The 19,717-nt window shown below is 42.1% G+C and overlaps 2 protein-coding genes across 2 annotated transcripts; one reads left to right on the top strand and one right to left on the bottom strand.

The window, feature by feature from the left end:
• Positions 1–35: 35 nt before the first annotated feature.
• Positions 36–5,793, top strand: LOC120026727 (glycosylated lysosomal membrane protein). The gene is made up of 6 exons (XM_038971438.1): positions 36–283; positions 1,460–1,735; positions 2,063–2,257; positions 2,538–2,756; positions 3,457–3,722; positions 3,940–5,793. Exons 1-6 carry the CDS (start codon positions 176–178, stop codon positions 4,109–4,111), a joined length of 1,236 nt encoding a protein of 411 aa, XP_038827366.1. The 5' UTR covers positions 36–175; the 3' UTR covers positions 4,112–5,793.
• On the bottom strand, positions 5,560–18,495 carry crtc2 (CREB regulated transcription coactivator 2). Its single transcript, XM_038971435.1, has 14 exons — positions 18,267–18,495; positions 15,668–15,769; positions 15,396–15,509; positions 10,762–10,823; positions 10,601–10,669; positions 10,430–10,518; positions 10,184–10,257; positions 9,992–10,041; positions 9,673–9,884; positions 9,124–9,575; positions 8,077–9,009; positions 7,127–7,213; positions 6,835–6,991; positions 5,560–6,336 (listed from the first exon to the last, which is right to left on the bottom strand). The coding sequence occupies exons 1-14, from the start codon at positions 18,438–18,440 to the stop codon at positions 6,155–6,157; spliced, it is 2,757 nt and encodes a 918-aa protein (XP_038827363.1). The 5' UTR covers positions 18,441–18,495; the 3' UTR covers positions 5,560–6,154.
• Positions 18,496–19,717: the final 1,222 nt, after the last annotated feature.

Genomic DNA, 19,717 nt, shown 5'->3' with positions numbered 1-19,717 from the left:
ATTCTCTCACCATTTGTGTTAATGATGTAGCCTATGATGAAATATGTTGTTTCATTAATTGCTAAGGTGGCATTACATTTGCTGCATCCTGAAATCGATACTGGCGAGTCAGCTGAAGACCAATCAGCTGATCAAATAAGGAACTAGGCACGTGATTCCTCCCCGAAAAAGAAAGATGGCGGTGGATATTATGTACACAATCCACTTTTATGTTTTATTTGTGCTTTTAACTGTTCGATGTTCTTCTAGTTTTATCGGCAATGGTGAGAACTACCGACGAAATGTGAGTTTGATAGTAAATTGTTTATATTTATGTTGTACAGTAATACAGTTCTATAAAGGTAGCTAACGAACTTCTCAGGGATAGCGTCAGCTGTAGCTAACTAACTTATGTTTGGATCCAGTTTTCTGTATTTTGACCCGATATACTGCTAGATAGCACGTTATCATATTTTAGCTAGTTGGTGATTTCGAGCATTTTGGATATACACTTTGTATTTTGTAGCGCGAGACATATTGGAATGATGATCAAAAATCTATGAAACTAGCCATCATAATTTACCCATTGTTGCATCCCAGCCATCCATGCATACCGTAGCGACAAGAGTACACAATCCCTTGTGGGTGTGATTTTTAAACTAGGGAAATAGTTACGTCTAAGTATTTGGGTGTTTTGTTGTTGTGATTGATAGCGGTGGGTAATTAAAACACAATCTGTTATGGCAGTCTAGGTCCAAAAGGCTTCTTAACAGCTACCCCCAGCCATAAATCTGCTGAACGCTAATCAAATGGCTACCTGGACTATTTTCATTATTATTTTTTAAAACAATTTTTACTCACTGTTTATTATTAGTCACTTTACCCCTACCTACTTGTACAGTACATATTACCTCGACTAACCGGTACCCCTGTTTATAACCTCGTTTCATTATTTTATTGTTGCTCTTTTATTATTATTTTTTAACTCTATTTTATTTAGTAAATAAGGGCTTATAAGTCAGCATTTCATGCTAAGGTCCACACCTTTTGTATTCGGCGCATGTGACAAATAACATTTGATTTAAAGAGCCTTACCGGTACCCAAGAGCTACTGAAGATGCTGAGATAGCTAGATCAAATAGTGCTGAAACATATCTAAACCCTTTTCTGTTTTGGCAATCCCTCCATATCAAATATGAATAAAATATAATTGATTCCACAAATGTATGGATTAAGTGTTGATTATGAACTATCTCATTAGACTTCCTTGCATAGGTCAGTACTCAGTAGGACTCTGACCATGTCAGGACCAGTCACCAGACAATATTTTTGAGGGTTGTTGGCCTGAGCAGGACGCTGTGCAAATCTGTTAATGATTTATGAATTACCTCTGCTTACAATTTCAGTTTGCTTGTACGAATCTCATTCTGTGTCGCTATGGGAAAATGATCAAACGTACCGTCTCTGTCTCTCTTCCCAGTTATCCCTGGAGCTTAACCCTGGTCTAAACTCCTCGCTGACGCCGCTACCCCCTGGTGTTGGCTTGCTCCATGTGCGGGCGCTGGGCAAGAACGACACACTGCACTACCTCCTCTGTAGCCAGGGGGCGCCAGCATTACTACTGGTGCACACAAACTCCACTTCATCCAAGGTGAAGGTAGACTGGCCTGCCTTCTTGGTACAAAATACCACAGGCAGCCTGAAATTGACTCCGGAGAGCAGTGTTCTGTACAGCAACGCACTCGTCTTTACCAGGGTGAGTCATAAATTGATTGTCATCTTGTTCATAAGTATCTGTTGAGGTGATATTCTGAGTGACTGATACAGGTATCTCATCCAAATGCATAAGTCATAAAGATGAGCCAGATGCTAGGTTTTGATCCATAATCCAGGTTATTGAAAATTCCAGGTCCAGAATTCAAGCTCTAGACATTTCTTGTAGATCTTAAATGTTTGGATGGTTGTTAGCAATATGGTAATAGCTCTAACTAACACCTGGCTATTAACAAGGGTTTGTTTTCAGACTGGGCAAAGCCATAGGTAACGCACTCAACAAACCAACTCGTCATTTGTCTCTCGTCAGCTGTGGGAGTACGACGATGTCAACGACACAGCCGTCCCTGAGCACCTACCCCCCTCCAGCTTCTTCCAGCCCTACGAGCTGCAGAACTTCACCTGGGATGACCTGAACAAGACACTTGACCCCATGGCCTACACCGCCCTGCTCTGTGGAAGAGGCGCCAGCGAGAGCTTCAGCAACGGTTCGCTCTGTCTGAAGGTAGGTGGAACTGCATCATCTAAAGCCTGTGTGATGAAATTAGACATTGCCTATCTTCACTAGATTCAGACCTATGCCTGGATCCACTCAACAGATAAAGTGGGACATGGACTCATCTCTACATTAGACCACTTTAAAGGTCTGAAAATGTTCGGCAAACTTTGATTTTATCACTTAAACTTGGTTACTGAAGTGAAGTGAGTATTAATGATCAGTGCAATATGATTTATTTTATTACATGTTAGCTAGCCTGTATTCAACTACTATCTTCCTTCCCTAGTTCTCAGCCTTTGATGTTGAGGGGCGGGACCAAGGCTGGCCCAGCCTCCTCCACAACGCAAACTCCTCCCAGCTGAGGGTGGTGCTGGACGGCGTGGTCCCGAGGTCCAATCGCTCCCGCTTCTCCCTAGAGCTACAGGTTGTTGGCAGCACCCAGGCCATGAGCAGAGTGGATGTGCTCCAGTCAATAGATGACGAATACACACCCTCCATATTCAAGGTGATGTCTCTGCGTGTTATAGACATGTAGTTGTACCAAAGATTTGTATAACTTAACCAAGAAAGACCACAGCCTGTCGTTTCCAACGGGGAACAAATGTGGGTAGAACAAGCAATGAGGTGGGCAGAGCCAAGCACGAGCTAGCGAGATCGTATTGGCCCGTTCAAGTATACATCTGCATATTTCCGTTAGGGAACGCCTACTCTGTGAAGTGCGCATGTGCAATAACTCAATTCGCCTTTGTACTCCTTCTAAACAAGGCGATTTGTAAAGACTTTAGCAAAGGGTAAAGTCTACAAAACTTAGTCCACTATTCATTACAGATTCTAGTTTTAGGAACAGAAAACTGTATTGAGATCAAATGTTTAATCGATGAGAAAATGTGCATAATGTCGGCCAAAATCCATCTTCTCCCCCTGCCGTCCACTGGGCATCCTCTCACTACCATATTTGGTAGTGAGTGGAAATGCCAAGCAGATGCTTCACATTTATACATCCGGTGAAATATCTGTCTCTTTGTTCCATCTGTGGTTATACTGGAGTAAATGTTATTGAATAACAGTATTTCGATTTTTATAGTTCAACACATTTTTGTGGTTGATAATTTATGGTTAATTTATTGTTCTTTACCTTCGTTTCTCTGTAGACTGTCACTCAAGCTTTCAGATGCTACAGTGGCCTTGTCTTTCCTCTCTTTTAGGTATCTCAGTGGGTGTCCTCTCCAGTCAACTCCACCTCCCCTGTTCTTGGCTACGCCCAATGGAAGCCCGTGGCCTACCGCAGGCCATCGCCTCTCTTTGAAGATGCCACTCCTTGCCGCCACTCAACCCCTGTCCCCGTAGCCCAGCTTCCCCCCTCCGGCCTGGTGCTGGCTTATTTTGGAGGGGAGCACCAGACCACCGGTCTCAACATGACCTTCAGTATCACTGGAGACCCATTCTACAACACTACCAACTACCTCAGCTGGTAGGTAGCAGTTTACATCCTATTGGTTCATCCTAACTATAATAGGTTGCATTTTAGCAACTTGAACTGAATTATACACTAAATTGCAGTTTATAGCCCCTCCATTAACCAACTATCAAGCTTCTGAGGTTGATATCTCACACCTTCACCAACTACCTAGAATGATAATGAAATTGTCAGCACTGATAATATCCTTCTCTTGCTTTTCATACTTCAGGACTGTGTTGGTGGGGCTGGGCTCTCCTCCTGTGGACTCGTTCTCTCCCCTGGTTCTGGTCATCATGGCGGTGGGGCTGGGCACTCCCATGCTGATCATCCTGCTTGGCGGGGTGTGTGTGTGTGTCCGCAAGAACAAGCCCCAACCACAGGTCTATGAGCCAATCAACTGAGACCAAGCCAGGATATGTATACATTAAGTCCTGCTTTAACCATTTTCTTGCCAATAAGCAGACACCTCTGGGCCCATTTTTTTCGAAAGTTATCTGGATTTAGGCTATCGGATAGGATTAAATGCATAGAAATAGAATGGATGAATCATTGACTCGAATGGGGACAACTGTTCTATTAATTCTATTTCTATGCATTTAATCCTATCCGATAGGCGAAATACAGATAGACAACTTTTGAAAAACTGGGCCCTGGTGTCTGGCAGGTGTCAATCGTTTATTTATTTTTTTAAATATGAGGTGCACTGATACACATGTGGAATCCACCACTTGCGCATGACTGTCTAATATGGCCACCCATTGTTGGCACAACCGGCCAATAAGGCTTTGACAGAAACACATTTTTAACCACTTCCATAATTTAGGAATGGGCTGAATCATCTTGTGGAAGAGAAAGCCAATGAATGAGTGCATTTAGTTGTGCTTGGGAAGGCCAAAGGTTCTCATCTCAAACCTAACATTCCATGTGAGAACATATTTATACAGCAAATTGTGAAAAGGCTAGTTACTGTAGTTAAGGATGGGTTTTTTTTCATTGTAAAACTCAAATGGCGTACACTGTCCCTCCAGTTCTGTGTAAAACAGTATATTATCTTATTGTTGCTCAACAAACATTAGTACATGATGACATGTTGAACTGAAGTTGTCATGTTTGGCACTGCCTATCTAGATATACTGACCTGACATGGGTCCAAGCATATATCTGTTGACAGAAGAAGAGTTAAAAGGGAGTAGGGCCTTTTTTTCTCGTAACACTGATCTGAGGTCGGTTTGTACTGTAATGATTTAGGAATTGGTCAAACTTAAATAATCCAAGATCTGCGCCTGAAGGAGACCTATACCTGGAGCAGTGAAAGGAAAATAAATCTCAAGAGAAGAACCTTAAAGAAACAAGGTTTGTTGCTTTCTTTCCAAACCCCTTGGATGTTATTGGTTGGGGTAAGGAGAAGCCTAGTTTGGGTCCATGTGCTACCCAAAGTGAACTGAAATGTGATAATTGTAAAATGTTTTGGGTTTGATTTAATGTCAATGAAGTTAGAAATCGGTATGGGATTACAAAATGTTTTATAATATTGTAATTAATGTTACTACTTTAGGGCCGTGTTGATTGTTATAGTTCTCCTTTGGAATTAATTTAAAACAAGCTTCATATTCAGGTTCACAGTACAAATGGCCTTGAGTATTTACCTGTATTTGTCTATTATGCAACAATGTGTTACCTTAATTTTAGGGCTACATTTAATGCAAAAACACCAGTACCTGAAATATTATTATGCAAGCATCTAATACACAGGTCATATTAATTTGTATTTTGAGGAAACGCTCCCTTTCAATAGTAATGTAATGGTCTGTCCATAATTGTCTTTTTCTTAAAGAAATGTACTGGAAAGTTATTTCCTGCTCATTTATTTTTCTTTTAAAACAATGGTACAGAAATGTCATAAGATGTTTAAAAAAGCAACAACGACATGTAAATAACTGGTTTCTTGGCCACAATATAGTTTAAGATTTGTTTTTTTACTTTTCATCGCTACTAGAGGGTGAAAAGACACACCATTCATATTAGAATGTACATCATTGTATTACAAAAATCCATATCAATACAAATATAAATGTTTTACAAATCTGATCTCATTATTCAACTACATTTAAACTAAGGTGCAGGGGATGCCAGCTCTTGGGGTGCATTTTTCCATTGCAGGCAAGCATTAAATGACAACTAAGAAAAAGTGCAGTCAGCTAACTAGTCTCATGTGAGGCAGTCGATGTATAGTTACATGCTTGTTAAATCCCATGACCTGGCCAATCACATGAGGATGCTGTAAGATAACATTAATGTCCAATCAAATTATGTCCAGCAGTGAGAGATCCCGGGACAGATAGATAAACTACAGCCAACTACAACTGACATTGCTGCCATCAGACGATACCAAGACAGCCATCTTAGTTGAAAGTAGTGTTCCTGGATACATCCAACTACCCCGGTCACCTAAGTAGGTTAGAGCAGTGTCCTTTCACAGTGTCCTCGACCATGTCTCCATCTGCCAGCATGTTAAGCTCCTCCAGGTCTAGGGGATCGATCTGAAGGGGGTTATGCAGGGTGAAGGAGTCTACATCAAATCCCAGCATGGGCAGAACACCAGAGAAATCCTCATAGGCTGCTTTGTCTGTTAAGTGGGAAACAAAGACAAAGTGGATAAGAGCGAAAGAGTGAGGCTGGTATTCAATCCGATTGCGGGTTATAGGCATTGTGACTTTTAAAGTCAATGCTCCCGTTCAGATATCCCATTCACAGTAAAAGCTGCACATGACAGCTCCACCAGAAATAGCTTTTAAAAGCCGCCATCGGATTGAATCTTTGCCCTTTTTATATATATATAGACAAGATTTGCTTTAAAATGGTTACAATTGTGGCGCAACAAATGTTTGTTTCAATTACCAGGTCTAACATTTCAGGGGTTATTATTTACTTAGGGTGTAGTTTCATCCAGACAGTTTAAGTCCATTAGTTGGTATTGAATAACCAACAAATGGACTTACACAGGTCGCTGTCGTTTCATCCAGACAATTGTAAGTCGAAAATAAGGTAATACTTCCCCAAAAACTATCTCTAACTGCTGCAAGCAATTAAAAAAGTGCAAGAGGGGGGAGAGAGTGGGCCCTACCTGTCATAAGGATGTTATGACAGTCCGCACTGGTTTGGTTCTGGCAGTGGACGGACATCTGAGGACCCTGGTTCCCACAGTAAACCCCTTCATCTTTCCCATCCACAGACTGAGGCCCAGAATCTCCCCAGAGAGGCTCCTTACTGAGCTGTCCCAGCTGGGCAGAGGTGTGGACAACCAGACAAGATTAGAGAATTAGATTGAAACTATGCACAGTGAGTGAATCAACAGGTAAAATAGAGTTGTCCTTTCAATACTGTTAGATTATTTACAGTTTTAGGTCTTAGACTACCTGCTGGGAGAGTGCCTGAGTCTGGCGTGGTGTGAGGTGTAGGCCCATGTAGGACTCCTGCTGTAAATGATTCAGTATGAAAGTGTCCTGAGAGAGCAGAAAGGGAGTGAGTACCATTTAATAGGGCTGCACAATTGATCGAATTCACATTGAAATATTGACATGTGCAATATCCATATCGCATTACAATATTTTGAAACGCATCTCAGTGGCGTGTAACATCCGTTTAATAGTTTACTCGTTTTTTTCCTCTTACGGCTGCTTCCCACACACAAGAAACCCACCCCCTGTCACTCAAGCAGCACAGTTCCTCTTCTCTCTTAGATTCACTATACAGATGTAGGATCTTCATTTGAGCCAGTTTGCTACAGCAGGAAAATAATCCTGCAGCAACAGGAAATGTGAATTATAATTAATGGACATTTCTATAGGGGTTGATACATTCTTCGTAAGGGAAAATCAAGTCTGAAATTTCAAATTGGAAATTACTAAATTCAGAAGCCTTTTTAAACCTCAAATACACTACAAGTTTAAAATCTCCTGCAACAGGGTGATCAAATTAAGATCCTACATCTGTAAATTTGCATGCGGTTCTGTTAGGTCAAATGCAGTCAACCGATTGTTCCAAACAAGAACGATGCTGCTTTCCACTTTGCTTCTACATTCTATTCCAACAGTTCACCCAAGTGTTGATCTATAAACGCATGTCAAATCGCAGGATAAAAAAATAAAAAAAAATTAAATCAGATTTTTCTGCCTATATCGCGCAGCCCTACATTACCATATCTTTCTGACAGACCAAACATCAAATGGCCTCTTATTCATCCTAAACATAACTGAAACTGTCCCTAAGCAAAGCCTAAACTGTCCCTAAACATATCCTAAACTGTACACACTGACACTAGTGAAAATAGACATACACAATATGCAACAGATGGGGATATTCTCACATTGTAAAGGCCTGGATTGTTATCCATTAAGGAGTTCATCTGTGAGAAGATTTTGGTCGACTCAATCTGGTCCTTCTGACCTTGCACCTTCTGATGTGCCCAGCTCCTTCCCTGGGCTTGGGTCTGATGCTTACGAGTCATCTGCATCGTTGGTACTTTTTGTGGGTTTGACATGTTCTGCCCATTCAAGTCAAGGCTCTGAGCTGGCGGGTATGCACACTGGAGATTCCACTGATGTTGCACATGCTGCTGTTGCTGCTGCTGCTGGTTGCCATTTTTCTGCTGCTGCTGTTGGTAGAGTTGAACCTGCTGGAGCTGATGTTGCTGCTGTAGCAGCTCATCTTGTCGAAGTGCTCGGTTTTGCTGAGGTTGTCTTTGGTACGCTTGTTGTTGATAATGTTGCTGATGTGGGTACTGCTGGTGTGGGTGTTGCAGCTGGTATTGTTGCCTTTGCTTCTCTAGCTGGTGCTGTGGAAGGTTTTGGTACACTTGTTTCTGTTGTTTTTGCTGTTGTCTTTGATGCTGTTCCTCTTGTGATTGATGTAGGTGTTGTTGCTGTGGGTTCTCACAATGGTTTGACCCGCTTTGAGATTGCTGTTTTATGTCCAGGTCCTGACTTTCTGTCTGGACATGCTGGATCTGGCATTGATATAGTTGATTTGGGTGTTGGTACTGTTGTCGATGGTGATATTGCAGTTGTTGGAGATTGTGTGTCTGTGGGAGCTGTAGCTGTGGGTGTTGTTGGTCTTGTTGTTGTTGTCTGGATTTCTCTTGGTGTGGTGGTGTTTTTTTCGGTTCCTGGCTGGTTTGCTGCTGCCCCTCTGTCAGAGAATGCTGCTGAGCTGCTGGAGTACCCTCGGGATGAGGTTGGCAGTGAGGATACCCTGGTGGCCTTGACTCCTTTGTTAATTGGTTGGTGTTCAGGAGAACTCCCTTGGAATTGAAATAAGAGCAATACATCAAACAATTTCTTAATATAGAGTTCTATGAAATCATCTTATTAACGAAAACAACGACATCACTTCAATTCCAGTTTGTTTGATATACCTGAGTTATAGAAGATAACTTTGGAGACCCAACAGGTGAAAACTGTTTAGATTGGAGCCAGCGAGACTCTCCACCAGTGGGAACGACCAGTGGGCTGAGGGGAGTCCGCCTTCTTAACGAAGGCACCTGCGTCTGGCTAGTTGGACGTGGGGAGCAGGATAGGGAAGAGGAGGAGCAAGAGCGAGATCCGCCAATCCCACTGCTGTAGCTACAGTGGCTAGTTGCGGATTGCAGGGATAGGCCGCTTAGGGAAGAGCTGCTGAGGAAGGACTGTAGGGATCGGTTGCTAGGGGATGACTGCAGGGAAGAGTTGCTGAGTGACAAGTTCAAGGAGGTGGAGTTTAGAGAGCTGGAAAGGGAGTGGCTGCGGAGAGAGGATTGAATATTGGGGTTGCTGTGGGAGGACTGGAGCAATGGGTTACTGTACGAGCCTTGGAGAGACAACGACAAACCTGAGAACACAAGGAAAGAAATGGACACCATCACCATATGAACCTACCTAAACCGACACCAACATACACTAAGAACTTAGCACACAGACAAACACACCTGGCACTGGAAATTCATCATCCCTGGCTTCAAGGTGAGCAGGAGTTCCAGGTAGGTGGCCAGTGCTGCAGGTAGTGGGTTTGTGTGAGTCCACGCCTACTGGCTGTGGGGAGGGGAGGTGCAGGCTGGAGAGGTCGGGCAAGGAGCCACTTGCATTGAGAGCGGAAGGGACATTGAGAGCCCTGAACTGCTGATCTGGCGAGGACAGGAAGCTGGAGAAACCACAAGAGAGAAGGATAGGAGAAAGGGAGGTGGTTCAGTCAGGGCACAGGGTTTGCCGTTCTTCTAGACAATATTCATTTGGAAAAGCAGAACATACTTTATACCAGGGACGTTATGCGATTTGACTCCAGTGGGAAGTGCAGGAAGCTAAGATGAGACAAACAATTAGCAAGGATACATCAATGAGAAAAATAGTCATCCATCCACTAGAGCACATTGTGCAATACTGAACCCATTTGTATAGGAAATATGAAGCATTGTGGATGGTTACATTGGCAAGAAATAATACCTTTTTGGTATTCCTTAATGGTTTTCCCTCTTCAAGGACATTCTCCTCAATTGGAGGCACTGGATATGGAAAACCTGAGGTGACAGAGAGGAAACCATCAGGTGCAAAAATCGAATAGATTAATACATGATATAGGAAAGAAAACTCACTTTCGAGAGGCATTTGCAAGAATTACCTAAGGAATAATACTGAAACACTGAACACAATACAATGACTAAATCAATACAACTGGCATTGTGGACTTACCATTGTGCCTGTTCTGTGAGATTAAAGCCTGCTGGTCCCCTGCGTGGGTGTTCCTCACACTGGTGTGCAGGGCCGAGTCTGAGTTAGTTCTGGGGAGGAGAGCACACATTTCAGAGGGGAAAGCAAGAGTGTAGAAGAACATTAGAGAAACACGATGGGTACATTACTCACCTATTAAGTGCTGTTAAGGGAGGGTGCATCAAGTGGCTTTTGTCCACTGGAGAGCTGATAGACCAGTTCCTTTTTGGGTGACAGAATCAGTCAAAATATGTATTAGGATGTTTATTATTAAGTTTACAAAATGTATCATTTTGGATTGCGCCGACCCTTACCTTCTCCAGCTGGGTTCAAGTTGTGGAGACGGGTGAACTGAGCGGTAAGGAGAGTTGTCAATCTGTGAGGGAGTGTTAAGGCTATACAGAGTGCCCTTGGAAAACCTAGGCATAGTCCGACTGTTGGCAAACAATGGTACACAAAGTTGACGGGGCATTTCTTCACTGTGCAGTGTGTACATGATTAATCCCCTTTATCTGCTACTTAAGTGGATCAATAGTTAAAGGGCTCCCAAGTGGCGCAGTGGTCTAAGGCACTGCATCACTACAGTCCCTGGTTCGAATCCAGGCTGAATCACATCCGGCCGTGATTGGAAGTCCCATAGGGTGGCGCACAATTGGCCCAGCATCGTCCGGGTTTGGCCCGGGGTAGGCCGTCATTGTAAATAAGAATTTGTTTTTAACTGACTTGCCTAGTTAAATAAAGGTTTAATTTTAAAAAGTGAAAAAATTAAAAAGGTCCAATGCAGCCATTTTTATCTCAATATCAAATAATTTCTGGGTAATAATTAAGTACCTTACTAAGATTGTTTTCAATTAAAATGGTCAGAAAGTAACAAAAATAGCTTCTTAGCAAACAGAAATTTCTAAAGCAAGAATTCTAATAGGACTGTTTAGGAATGGTTTGAGTGGTGAGGGGAAACCTGAAAACTAGCTGTTATTGGCAGAGAGGTTTGGAACACTCTTTCTTATTGGTTAATTAACTAATTTACTGCTTGGTGATGTCACCAGGCAGCCAAAACTCCATCCCACTAAAACTGCCTGAAATATCAGCATGTCTTTTCAAACTCTTACACTAACATCATCATTTATTTCACTGTATAATTTCAATTTATAAATTCAGCAAAAAAAGAAACGCCCCTTTTTCAGAACCCTGTCTTTCAAAGATCATTCGTAAAAATCCAAATAACTTCACAGATCTTCATTGTAAAGGGTTTAAACACTGTTTCCCATGCTTGTTCAATGAACCATAAACAATTAATGAACATGCACCTGTGGAACGGTCATTAAGACACTAACAGCTTACAGATGGTAGGCAATTAAGGTCACAGTTATGAACACTTAGGACACTAAAGAGTCCTTTCTACTGACTCTGAAAAACACCAAAAGAAAGCTGCCCAGGGTCCCTGCTCATCTGCGTGAACATGCCTTAAGCATGCTGGAAGGAGGCATGAGGACTGCAGATGCCAGGGCAATAAATTACAATGTCCGTACTATGAGACGCCTAAGACAGCGCTACAGGGAGACAGGACGTGCAGACCACGTGTAACAACACCTGCACAGGATCGGTACATCCGAACATCACACCTGCGGGGCAGGTACATGATGGCAACAACAACTGCCCGAGTTATACCAGGAATGCACAATCCCTCCATCAGTGCTCAGACTGTCCGCAATAGGCTGAGAGAGGCTGGACTGAGGGTTTGTAGGCCTGTTGTAAGGCAGGTCCTCATCAGACATCACCGGTAACAACGTCATCTATGGGCACAAACCCACCGTCGCTGGACCAGACAGGACTGGTAAAAAATGCTCTTCACTGACGAGTCGCGGTTTTGTCTCACCAGGGGTGATGGTTGGATTCGCGTTTATTGTCGAAGGAATGAGCGTTACACCGAGGCCTGTACTCTGGAGCGGGATCCATTTGGAGGTGGAGGGTCCGTCATGGTCTGGGGCGGTGTGTCACAGCATCATCGGACTGAGCTTGTTGTCATTGCAGGCAATCTCAACGCTATGCGTTACAGGGGAGACATCCTCCTCCCTCATGTGGTACCCTTCCTGCAGGCTCATCCTGACATGACCCTCCAGCATGACAATGCCACCAGCCATACTGCTCGTTCTCTGTGTGATTTCCTGCAAGACAGGAATGACAGTGTTCTGCCATGGCCGGCGAAGAGCCCGGATCTCAATCCAATTGAGCACGTCTGGGACCTGTTGGATCGGAGGGCTAGGGCCATTCCCCCCAGAAATGTCAGAGAACTTGCAGGTGCCTTGGTGGAAGAGTGGGGTAACATCTCACAGCAAGAACTGGCAAATCTGGTGCAGTCCATGAGGAGGAGATGCACTGCAGTACTTAATGCAGCTGGTGTCCACACCAGATACTGACTGGTACTTTTGATTTTGACCCCCCCTTTATTCCACATGATTCCATTTCTGTTAGTCACATGTCTGTGGAACTTGTTCAGTTTATGTCTCAGTTGTTGAATCTTGTTATGTTCATACAAATATTTACACATGTTAAATTAGCTGAAAATAAATGCAATTGACAGTGAGAGGACGTATATATATATAAACTCAGCAAAAAAAGAAACATCCTCTCACTGTCAACTGTGTTTATTAAAAATAAAAATATTTAATCAATTTTAGAACAAGGCTGTATTTATATTTATTATGGATCCCCATTAGCTGATGCCAAAGCAGCAGCTACTCTTCCTGGGGTCCAGCAAAATTAAGGCAGTTTATACAATTTTAAAACATTACAATACATTCACAGATTTCACAATACACTGTGTGCCTTCAGGCCCCTACTCCACCACTACCACATATCTACAGTACTACATCCATGTGTGTGTGTGTGTGTGTGTGTGTGTGTGTGTGTGTGTGTGTGTGTGCCAATGTTTGTGTTGCTTCACAGTCCCCGCTGTTCCATAAGGTTGTTTTTTTTAATACGTTTTTTTTATTATTTTTTAATCTAATTTTACTGCTTGTGTTAGTTACTTGATGTGGAATAGAGTTCCATGTAGTCATGACTATGTAGTACTGTGTACCTCCCATAGTCTGTTCTGGACTTGGGGACTGTGAAGAGACCTCTTGTGGCATGTCTTGTGGGGTATGCATGGGTGTCCGAGCTGTGTGCCAGTAGTTTAGACAGACAGCTCGGTGCATTCAACATGTCAATACCTCTCATAAATAAAAGTAGTGATGAAGTCAATCTCTCCTCCACTTTCAGCCAGGAGAGATTGACATGCATATTATTAATAATAGCTCTCTGTGTACATCCAAGGGCCAGCCGTGCTGCCCTGTTCTGAGCCAATTGCAATTTTCCAAAGTTCTTCTTTGTGGCACCTGACCACACGACTGAACAGTAGTCCAGGTGCGACAAAACTAGGGCCTGTAGGACCTGCCTTGCTGATAGTGTTGTTAAGAAGGCAGAGCATCGCTTTATTATAGACAGAATTCTCCCCATCTTAGCTACTACTGCATCAATATGTTTTGACCATGACAGTTTACAATCTAATGTTACTCCAAGCATATTAGTCATCAAAACTTGCTCAATTTCCATTATTTATTACAAGATTTAGTTAAGGTTTAGGGTTTAGTGAGTGTTTTGTTCCAAATACAATGCTTTTAGTTTAAAAAATATTTAGGGCTAACTTATTCCTTGCCACCCACTCTGAAACTAACTGCAGCTCTATGTTGAGTGTTGCAGTCATTTCAGTCGCTGTAGTAGCTGACGTGTGTAGTGTTGAGTCATCTGCATACATAGAAACTCTGGCTTTACTCAAAGTCAGTGGCATGTCGTTAGTAAAATTGAAAAAAGCAAGGGGCCTAAACAGTTACCCTGGGGAATTCCTGATTCTAACTGGATTATATTTGATAGGCTTCCATTAAAGAACACCCTCTGTGTTCTGTTAGACAAGTAACTCTTTATCCACATTATAGCAGGGGGTGTAAAGCCATAACACATACATTTTTCCAGCAGCAGACTATGATCAATAATGTCAAAAGCTGTATTGAATTCTAACAGGACAGCCCCCACAATCATTGTATCATCAATTTCTCTCAGCCAATCATCAGTCATTTGTGTAAGTGATGTGCTTGATGAGTGTCCTTCCCTATAAGCATGCTGAAATTCTGTTGTCAATTTGTTTACTGTAAAATAGCATTGTATCTGGTCAAACACCATGTTTTCCAGAAGTGTACTAAGGGTTGGTAACAGGCTGATTGGTGGGCTATTTGAGCCAGTAAAGGGGGCTCTATTATTCATGGATAGCGGAATGGCTTTAGCTTCCCTCCAGGCCTGAGGGCACACGGTCTCTAGTAGGCTTAAATTGAAGATGTAGCAAATAGGAGTGGCAATAACATAACAAAATGTGGGAAAAGTGAAGGGGTCTGAATACTTACCGAATGCAGTATACGGGGAAATTACTTTTTTGACTGCACTGGGCCTTTAACCTTAGACAGTAGTGTGGCATTTGACCCTGCACGCTTTTACAAACAATAGTTGTTTGGTCATCTTGCCATACAGACAATAGGAAGAAGGCTACTGTGGATGTAAAGCTATATCTCAACACATTATTGCAATATTGTGGTGAACTATTGCTTTACATTCACTGTTATGATCATCCTCCATGCACTTCAGATATCTGGGGAGCATGGAGGAAAACCGTCATTTTTGTGTGCTTACTCTACTACAGTTGCAAATGGCTAACGTTAGCATTTACCATTAGAAACCCTTTCCCTAAAAGCATCTGTTTGTGCTTTAGCCCCCCCCATTCATTTGCAGGTTTGCACCTAGTGCGACTAACTTTAAGGCATGGGAGCCACTAAGCAATACAGACGTTACACTAGCAGTGACCTCACTTCACTTTAAGGGACCCATCACTGGCTGCCCTTTGACTGAGCATAAAGGATACATGTCTCCTGTTTGGCCTGACCGGAAAACTGAGCCGCCCCTCTCCTTGTGCCCACTCTGCCATTGGGTGAAGTCTTGTGGGGCAGCCATTGTCTGGACTACAGGGGAGCTGACCCTAACAGAGTCAGACAGATAAACAGTTCATTTGACTTTCAGTAGCCTGCATCATATAACCATTGCTATAGCCTGTATGTAATTAGGCGTATAAATATAAATGTAGTTATAAGTAGTAGCTAATGTAGTTATAAGTCAAATGTAAGTAAGACATCTAACCTGTACATCTGAAGTGCTTCTCCCAATCTGGTTGACATTGGGAAGGGAGCCTCCATAATAGGTGCCCAGGCTTCTAACCTGGCGCGCTCTCTGGACCTGAATCTGAGACGCGGAAAGAGTGGGGGGATAAAGAAGGAGTGAACAAAGACAACAACTAGTTTCATTTAGTTGATTATCAGAAAAAACAAAATGGCATTTACAGTCAGTTCTATAATAGTCTCACTTGTATAATGGAATTATTGGTGAATGTAAAACTCAGACAAAGTATATTCCGTATATAGTGACACTATAAGAGTGAGTCAAGGCGACTGTCGGCTCGATCTCGGAAAGAATACCCTCTGACTGCCAACCCTTGGCATGAACATGGGAATCAGATACTGCAGGAGAAAGACCCCTGCATACTTTAAAAGCCCATGTGTAATAAACCATGAGTATAGCTGGGTACCATCTCCTACAGCCAGTGTATTTTAAGGAAAGTGTTGCATGGTGGTTCGGTAACATGACTTGAGAGCCTTTGAATTCAGGTATTAATGATATGAGAAGTGTGGGCTATGTAAGAGGTCAAAGAGCTACCATAAAACAGGTTCCATGAGGTCTTGGCTCCTCAGGTTCAAGCCAGAGCATGGGGCTGCACCTCATTTCACGCGACACCAGAGACTTAATCAATAGGATACTGCATTGTGTTCACAACATTGAAGATTGAGATGCAATGTAGTCGAGCTATAAGAAGGACGGTGCGCTCTATAATGCAGAATAGGGAAACTCAAACTTGTGCACTTTACACATACTGTATGTCTATCACGTTTCAAACATATTTATTACACCCCTGTAGGGCTGACCCCATTTAGTCGACTGGTCGATTGTTTGGTCGATAGGCTGTTGGTCGATTGAGACTTCTTTAGTCGAGCAGTAACAACAACAAAAATGATTATAATTGCATGGTGTACAAGACACCTGTTTGATTTGCGCCTGTCTGAGTGGACTAATCCATTGTGGAGGCCATGGGGATGACAGTCCATCAATAAGACATGCTACTGTAATTGTATATGGTTATACAAGAAGAATGGTGCAACACTAATACAAATATTAGTTTATAACAAATGCGCTTTCTCCCACGTTGTATAGTGGTCACTGTCTGCAGTTCTGAAACATCACTGCGCTGTTTTCCTCAACCATGTTGCTATGTGCATAATAGCAAAGTTAACCAGCATATTGGTGTTCTCGAGCTGTAGGCCAAATAGCACATCCTGTTAAGTCTTAATACCATAACTTACTTAGGCCTAATACAATAACTCTTTTTTTCCCCCGTCAGGGACAGCCCTACACCCCTGGCAAAAAGCTGGAGTCAAATACACAGAAGGCAATTAGATTCCAAAACGATAACATAAAGTATCATATTTTTCACTACTTAATACACTCACTGCACTGTGAGGTTGTAGCACTCCAACTGCGTAGTGGGACACGACACTCACATAAAAATAGAATAGTATTTATATTTCCTATGGGCACAATAACAAATCAGGGCAACCCCTAGCCTAATAGACACCCCCCATAAATAGCAACGTGGGGGCATAGCCCATAAGTGTTAACATATTCACATTACCAGTGGTGGAAAAAGTACCCAATTGTCATTCTTGAGTAAAAGTAAAGATACTTTAATAGAAAATGACTCAAGTAAAAGTGAAAGTCACCCAGTAAAATACTACTTGAGTAAAAATCTAAAAGTATTTGGTTTTAAATATACTTAAGTATCAAAAGTAAAAGTACAAGTATAAATCATTTCAAATTCCTTATATTAAGCAAACCTGACCTCATCGTGTTCTTGCATTTTTTTTGTTAACAGATAGCCAATGGCACTCTCCTATACTTACACATCATTTACACACGAAGCATGTATTTAGTGAGTCCGTCAGATCAGAGGCAGCAGGGATGACCAGGATGTTCTCTTTTTAAGTGTGGGAATTAGACAATGTTTCTGTCCTGCTAAGCATTCAAAATGTAACAACTACTTTTGGGTGTCAGGGAAAATGTATGGAGTAAAAAGTACATCATTTTCTTTAGGAATGTAGTGAAGTAAAAGTTGTAAAAAATATAAATAGTAAAGTACAGATACCCCAAAAAACGACTTAAGTAGTACTTGCAAGTATTTCTTAAGTACTTTACACCACTGCACATTACGCATTCTACCCAAAGAGTGCAATTTGTAATTCTAGCCTTGCAGGTTGTGGGCAGCCTGCACTCCATGCATCTCTATGGCAAATCAACAGGTGTTATAAGCATAAATGTTGTATAAATCAATATAACGCACATATCATGTTTAAAGGTTATATTACAGTAAGAGTGTTTTGAAGTTAAATTATATCGACACTTTGGATTAAACAGATTTGTCAACCGGTGTGTTTGCAGTGAAAGTCTCTATAGTGCAAAATTGAACGCGATGCTTGATATGGCCTGGAAGTTATTGCGCCTCTGAAAAGTGAAAACAAAGTGCTCTGACTGTCGGGTGGTCAACATCACTGACGTTTGAATATTTTTGACAGCTTTATGGCGTCTCCTGTTTTATCAACACGAAGTTCGTAGGCCTGTCCTCTTGACTCACCCTGGTGGAAGTGATGTCCATCATAACCTCCTGGAAGGCGGCGGTGTCCTCAGCTTGTCGCTGGGTGAGGAGTGCTATCTTCTCGCTAAACTTTCGCGGATTGCAGGACCCATTACTAGATCCTGACCTCTGGCCAGCCCCGCAGCACCCATTTCCTGTGCCTGCAAGAAACATAACTGACCACAACTAGTGTACAGTTAACTGGACACAAGCCCCTGGAGATAACAAGTTGCAACCCGTGACGGACCACTTTATGCACGTCGTTTCGAAAGGCATTGTGGGATATGTTGTTGTTTAATCGAAGAGGGACAAGTGTAAATAACAAAATTAAACTACAAGCCCATGCTTCCTTTTTTTCATCACAGACAAAAACAACTTGGTGAATGTGGGATATGTAGTTTTGAGTGTTGGGTCCCATTACATTGTGACGACTTTGTAATTACATTTTTATTTTATTTTAAGTAACATTTATTTAACTAGGCAAGTCAGTTAAGAACAAATTGTTATTTACAATGACAGCCTACACCTGCCAAATCCGGACGACAGCCAATTGTGCGCCACCCTATGAGACTTCCAATCACGGCCGGTTGTGATTCAGCCTGGAATCGAACCAGGGTCTGTAGTGATGCCTCTAGCACTGAGATGCATTGCCTTTGACCGCTGTGCCACTCGGGAGCCCATTTTTATAGTGCCTGTTTGCAGTTCCTCACAGATTGACATTTCTAAAACAAATTAACTATGGCTAATGTATTAAAGGCTTATATACCAGTCAAAAGTTTGGACACACCTACTCATTCAAGGGTTTTTCTTTATTTGTACTATTTTCTACATTGTAGAATAATAGTAAATACATCAAAACTATGAAATAACACATACGGAATCATGTAGTAATCCAAAAATTATTAAATCAAATATATTTTAGATTTAGATTCTTCAAAGTAGCCACCCTTTGCCTTGATGACAGCTTTGCACACTCTTGCCATTATCTCAACCAGCTTCATGAGGTAATCACCTGGAATGCATTTCAATTAACAGGTGTGCCTTGTTAAAAGTTCATTTGTGGAATTTCTTTCCTTCTTAATGCGTTTGAGACTATCAGAAAAGGTAGGGGTGGTATACAGAAGATAGCCCTATTTGGTAAAAGACCAAGTCCATATTATGGCTAGAACAGCTCAAATAAGCAAAGAGAAATGGCAGTCCATCATTACTTTAAGACATGAAGGTCAGTCGATCTGGAAAATGTCAAGGACTTGAAAGTTTCTTCAAGTGCAGTCGCAAAAACCATCAAGTGCTATGATGAAACTGGTTCTCATGAGGACCGCCACAGAAAAGGAAGACCCAGTTAGCTCTGCTGCAGAGGATAAATGCATTAGAGTTACCAGCCTCAGATTGCAGACCAAATAAATGCTTCACAGAGATCAAGTAACAGACACATCTCAACATCAACTGTT

Source organism: Salvelinus namaycush, chromosome 32 (genome assembly GCF_016432855.1).
Source record: "Salvelinus namaycush isolate Seneca chromosome 32, SaNama_1.0, whole genome shotgun sequence".
Lineage (NCBI taxonomy): Eukaryota > Metazoa > Chordata > Actinopteri > Salmoniformes > Salmonidae > Salvelinus > Salvelinus namaycush.
Note: the sequence above shows the minus strand (reverse complement) of the source record. Positions and strands in the feature narration are given on the sequence as shown.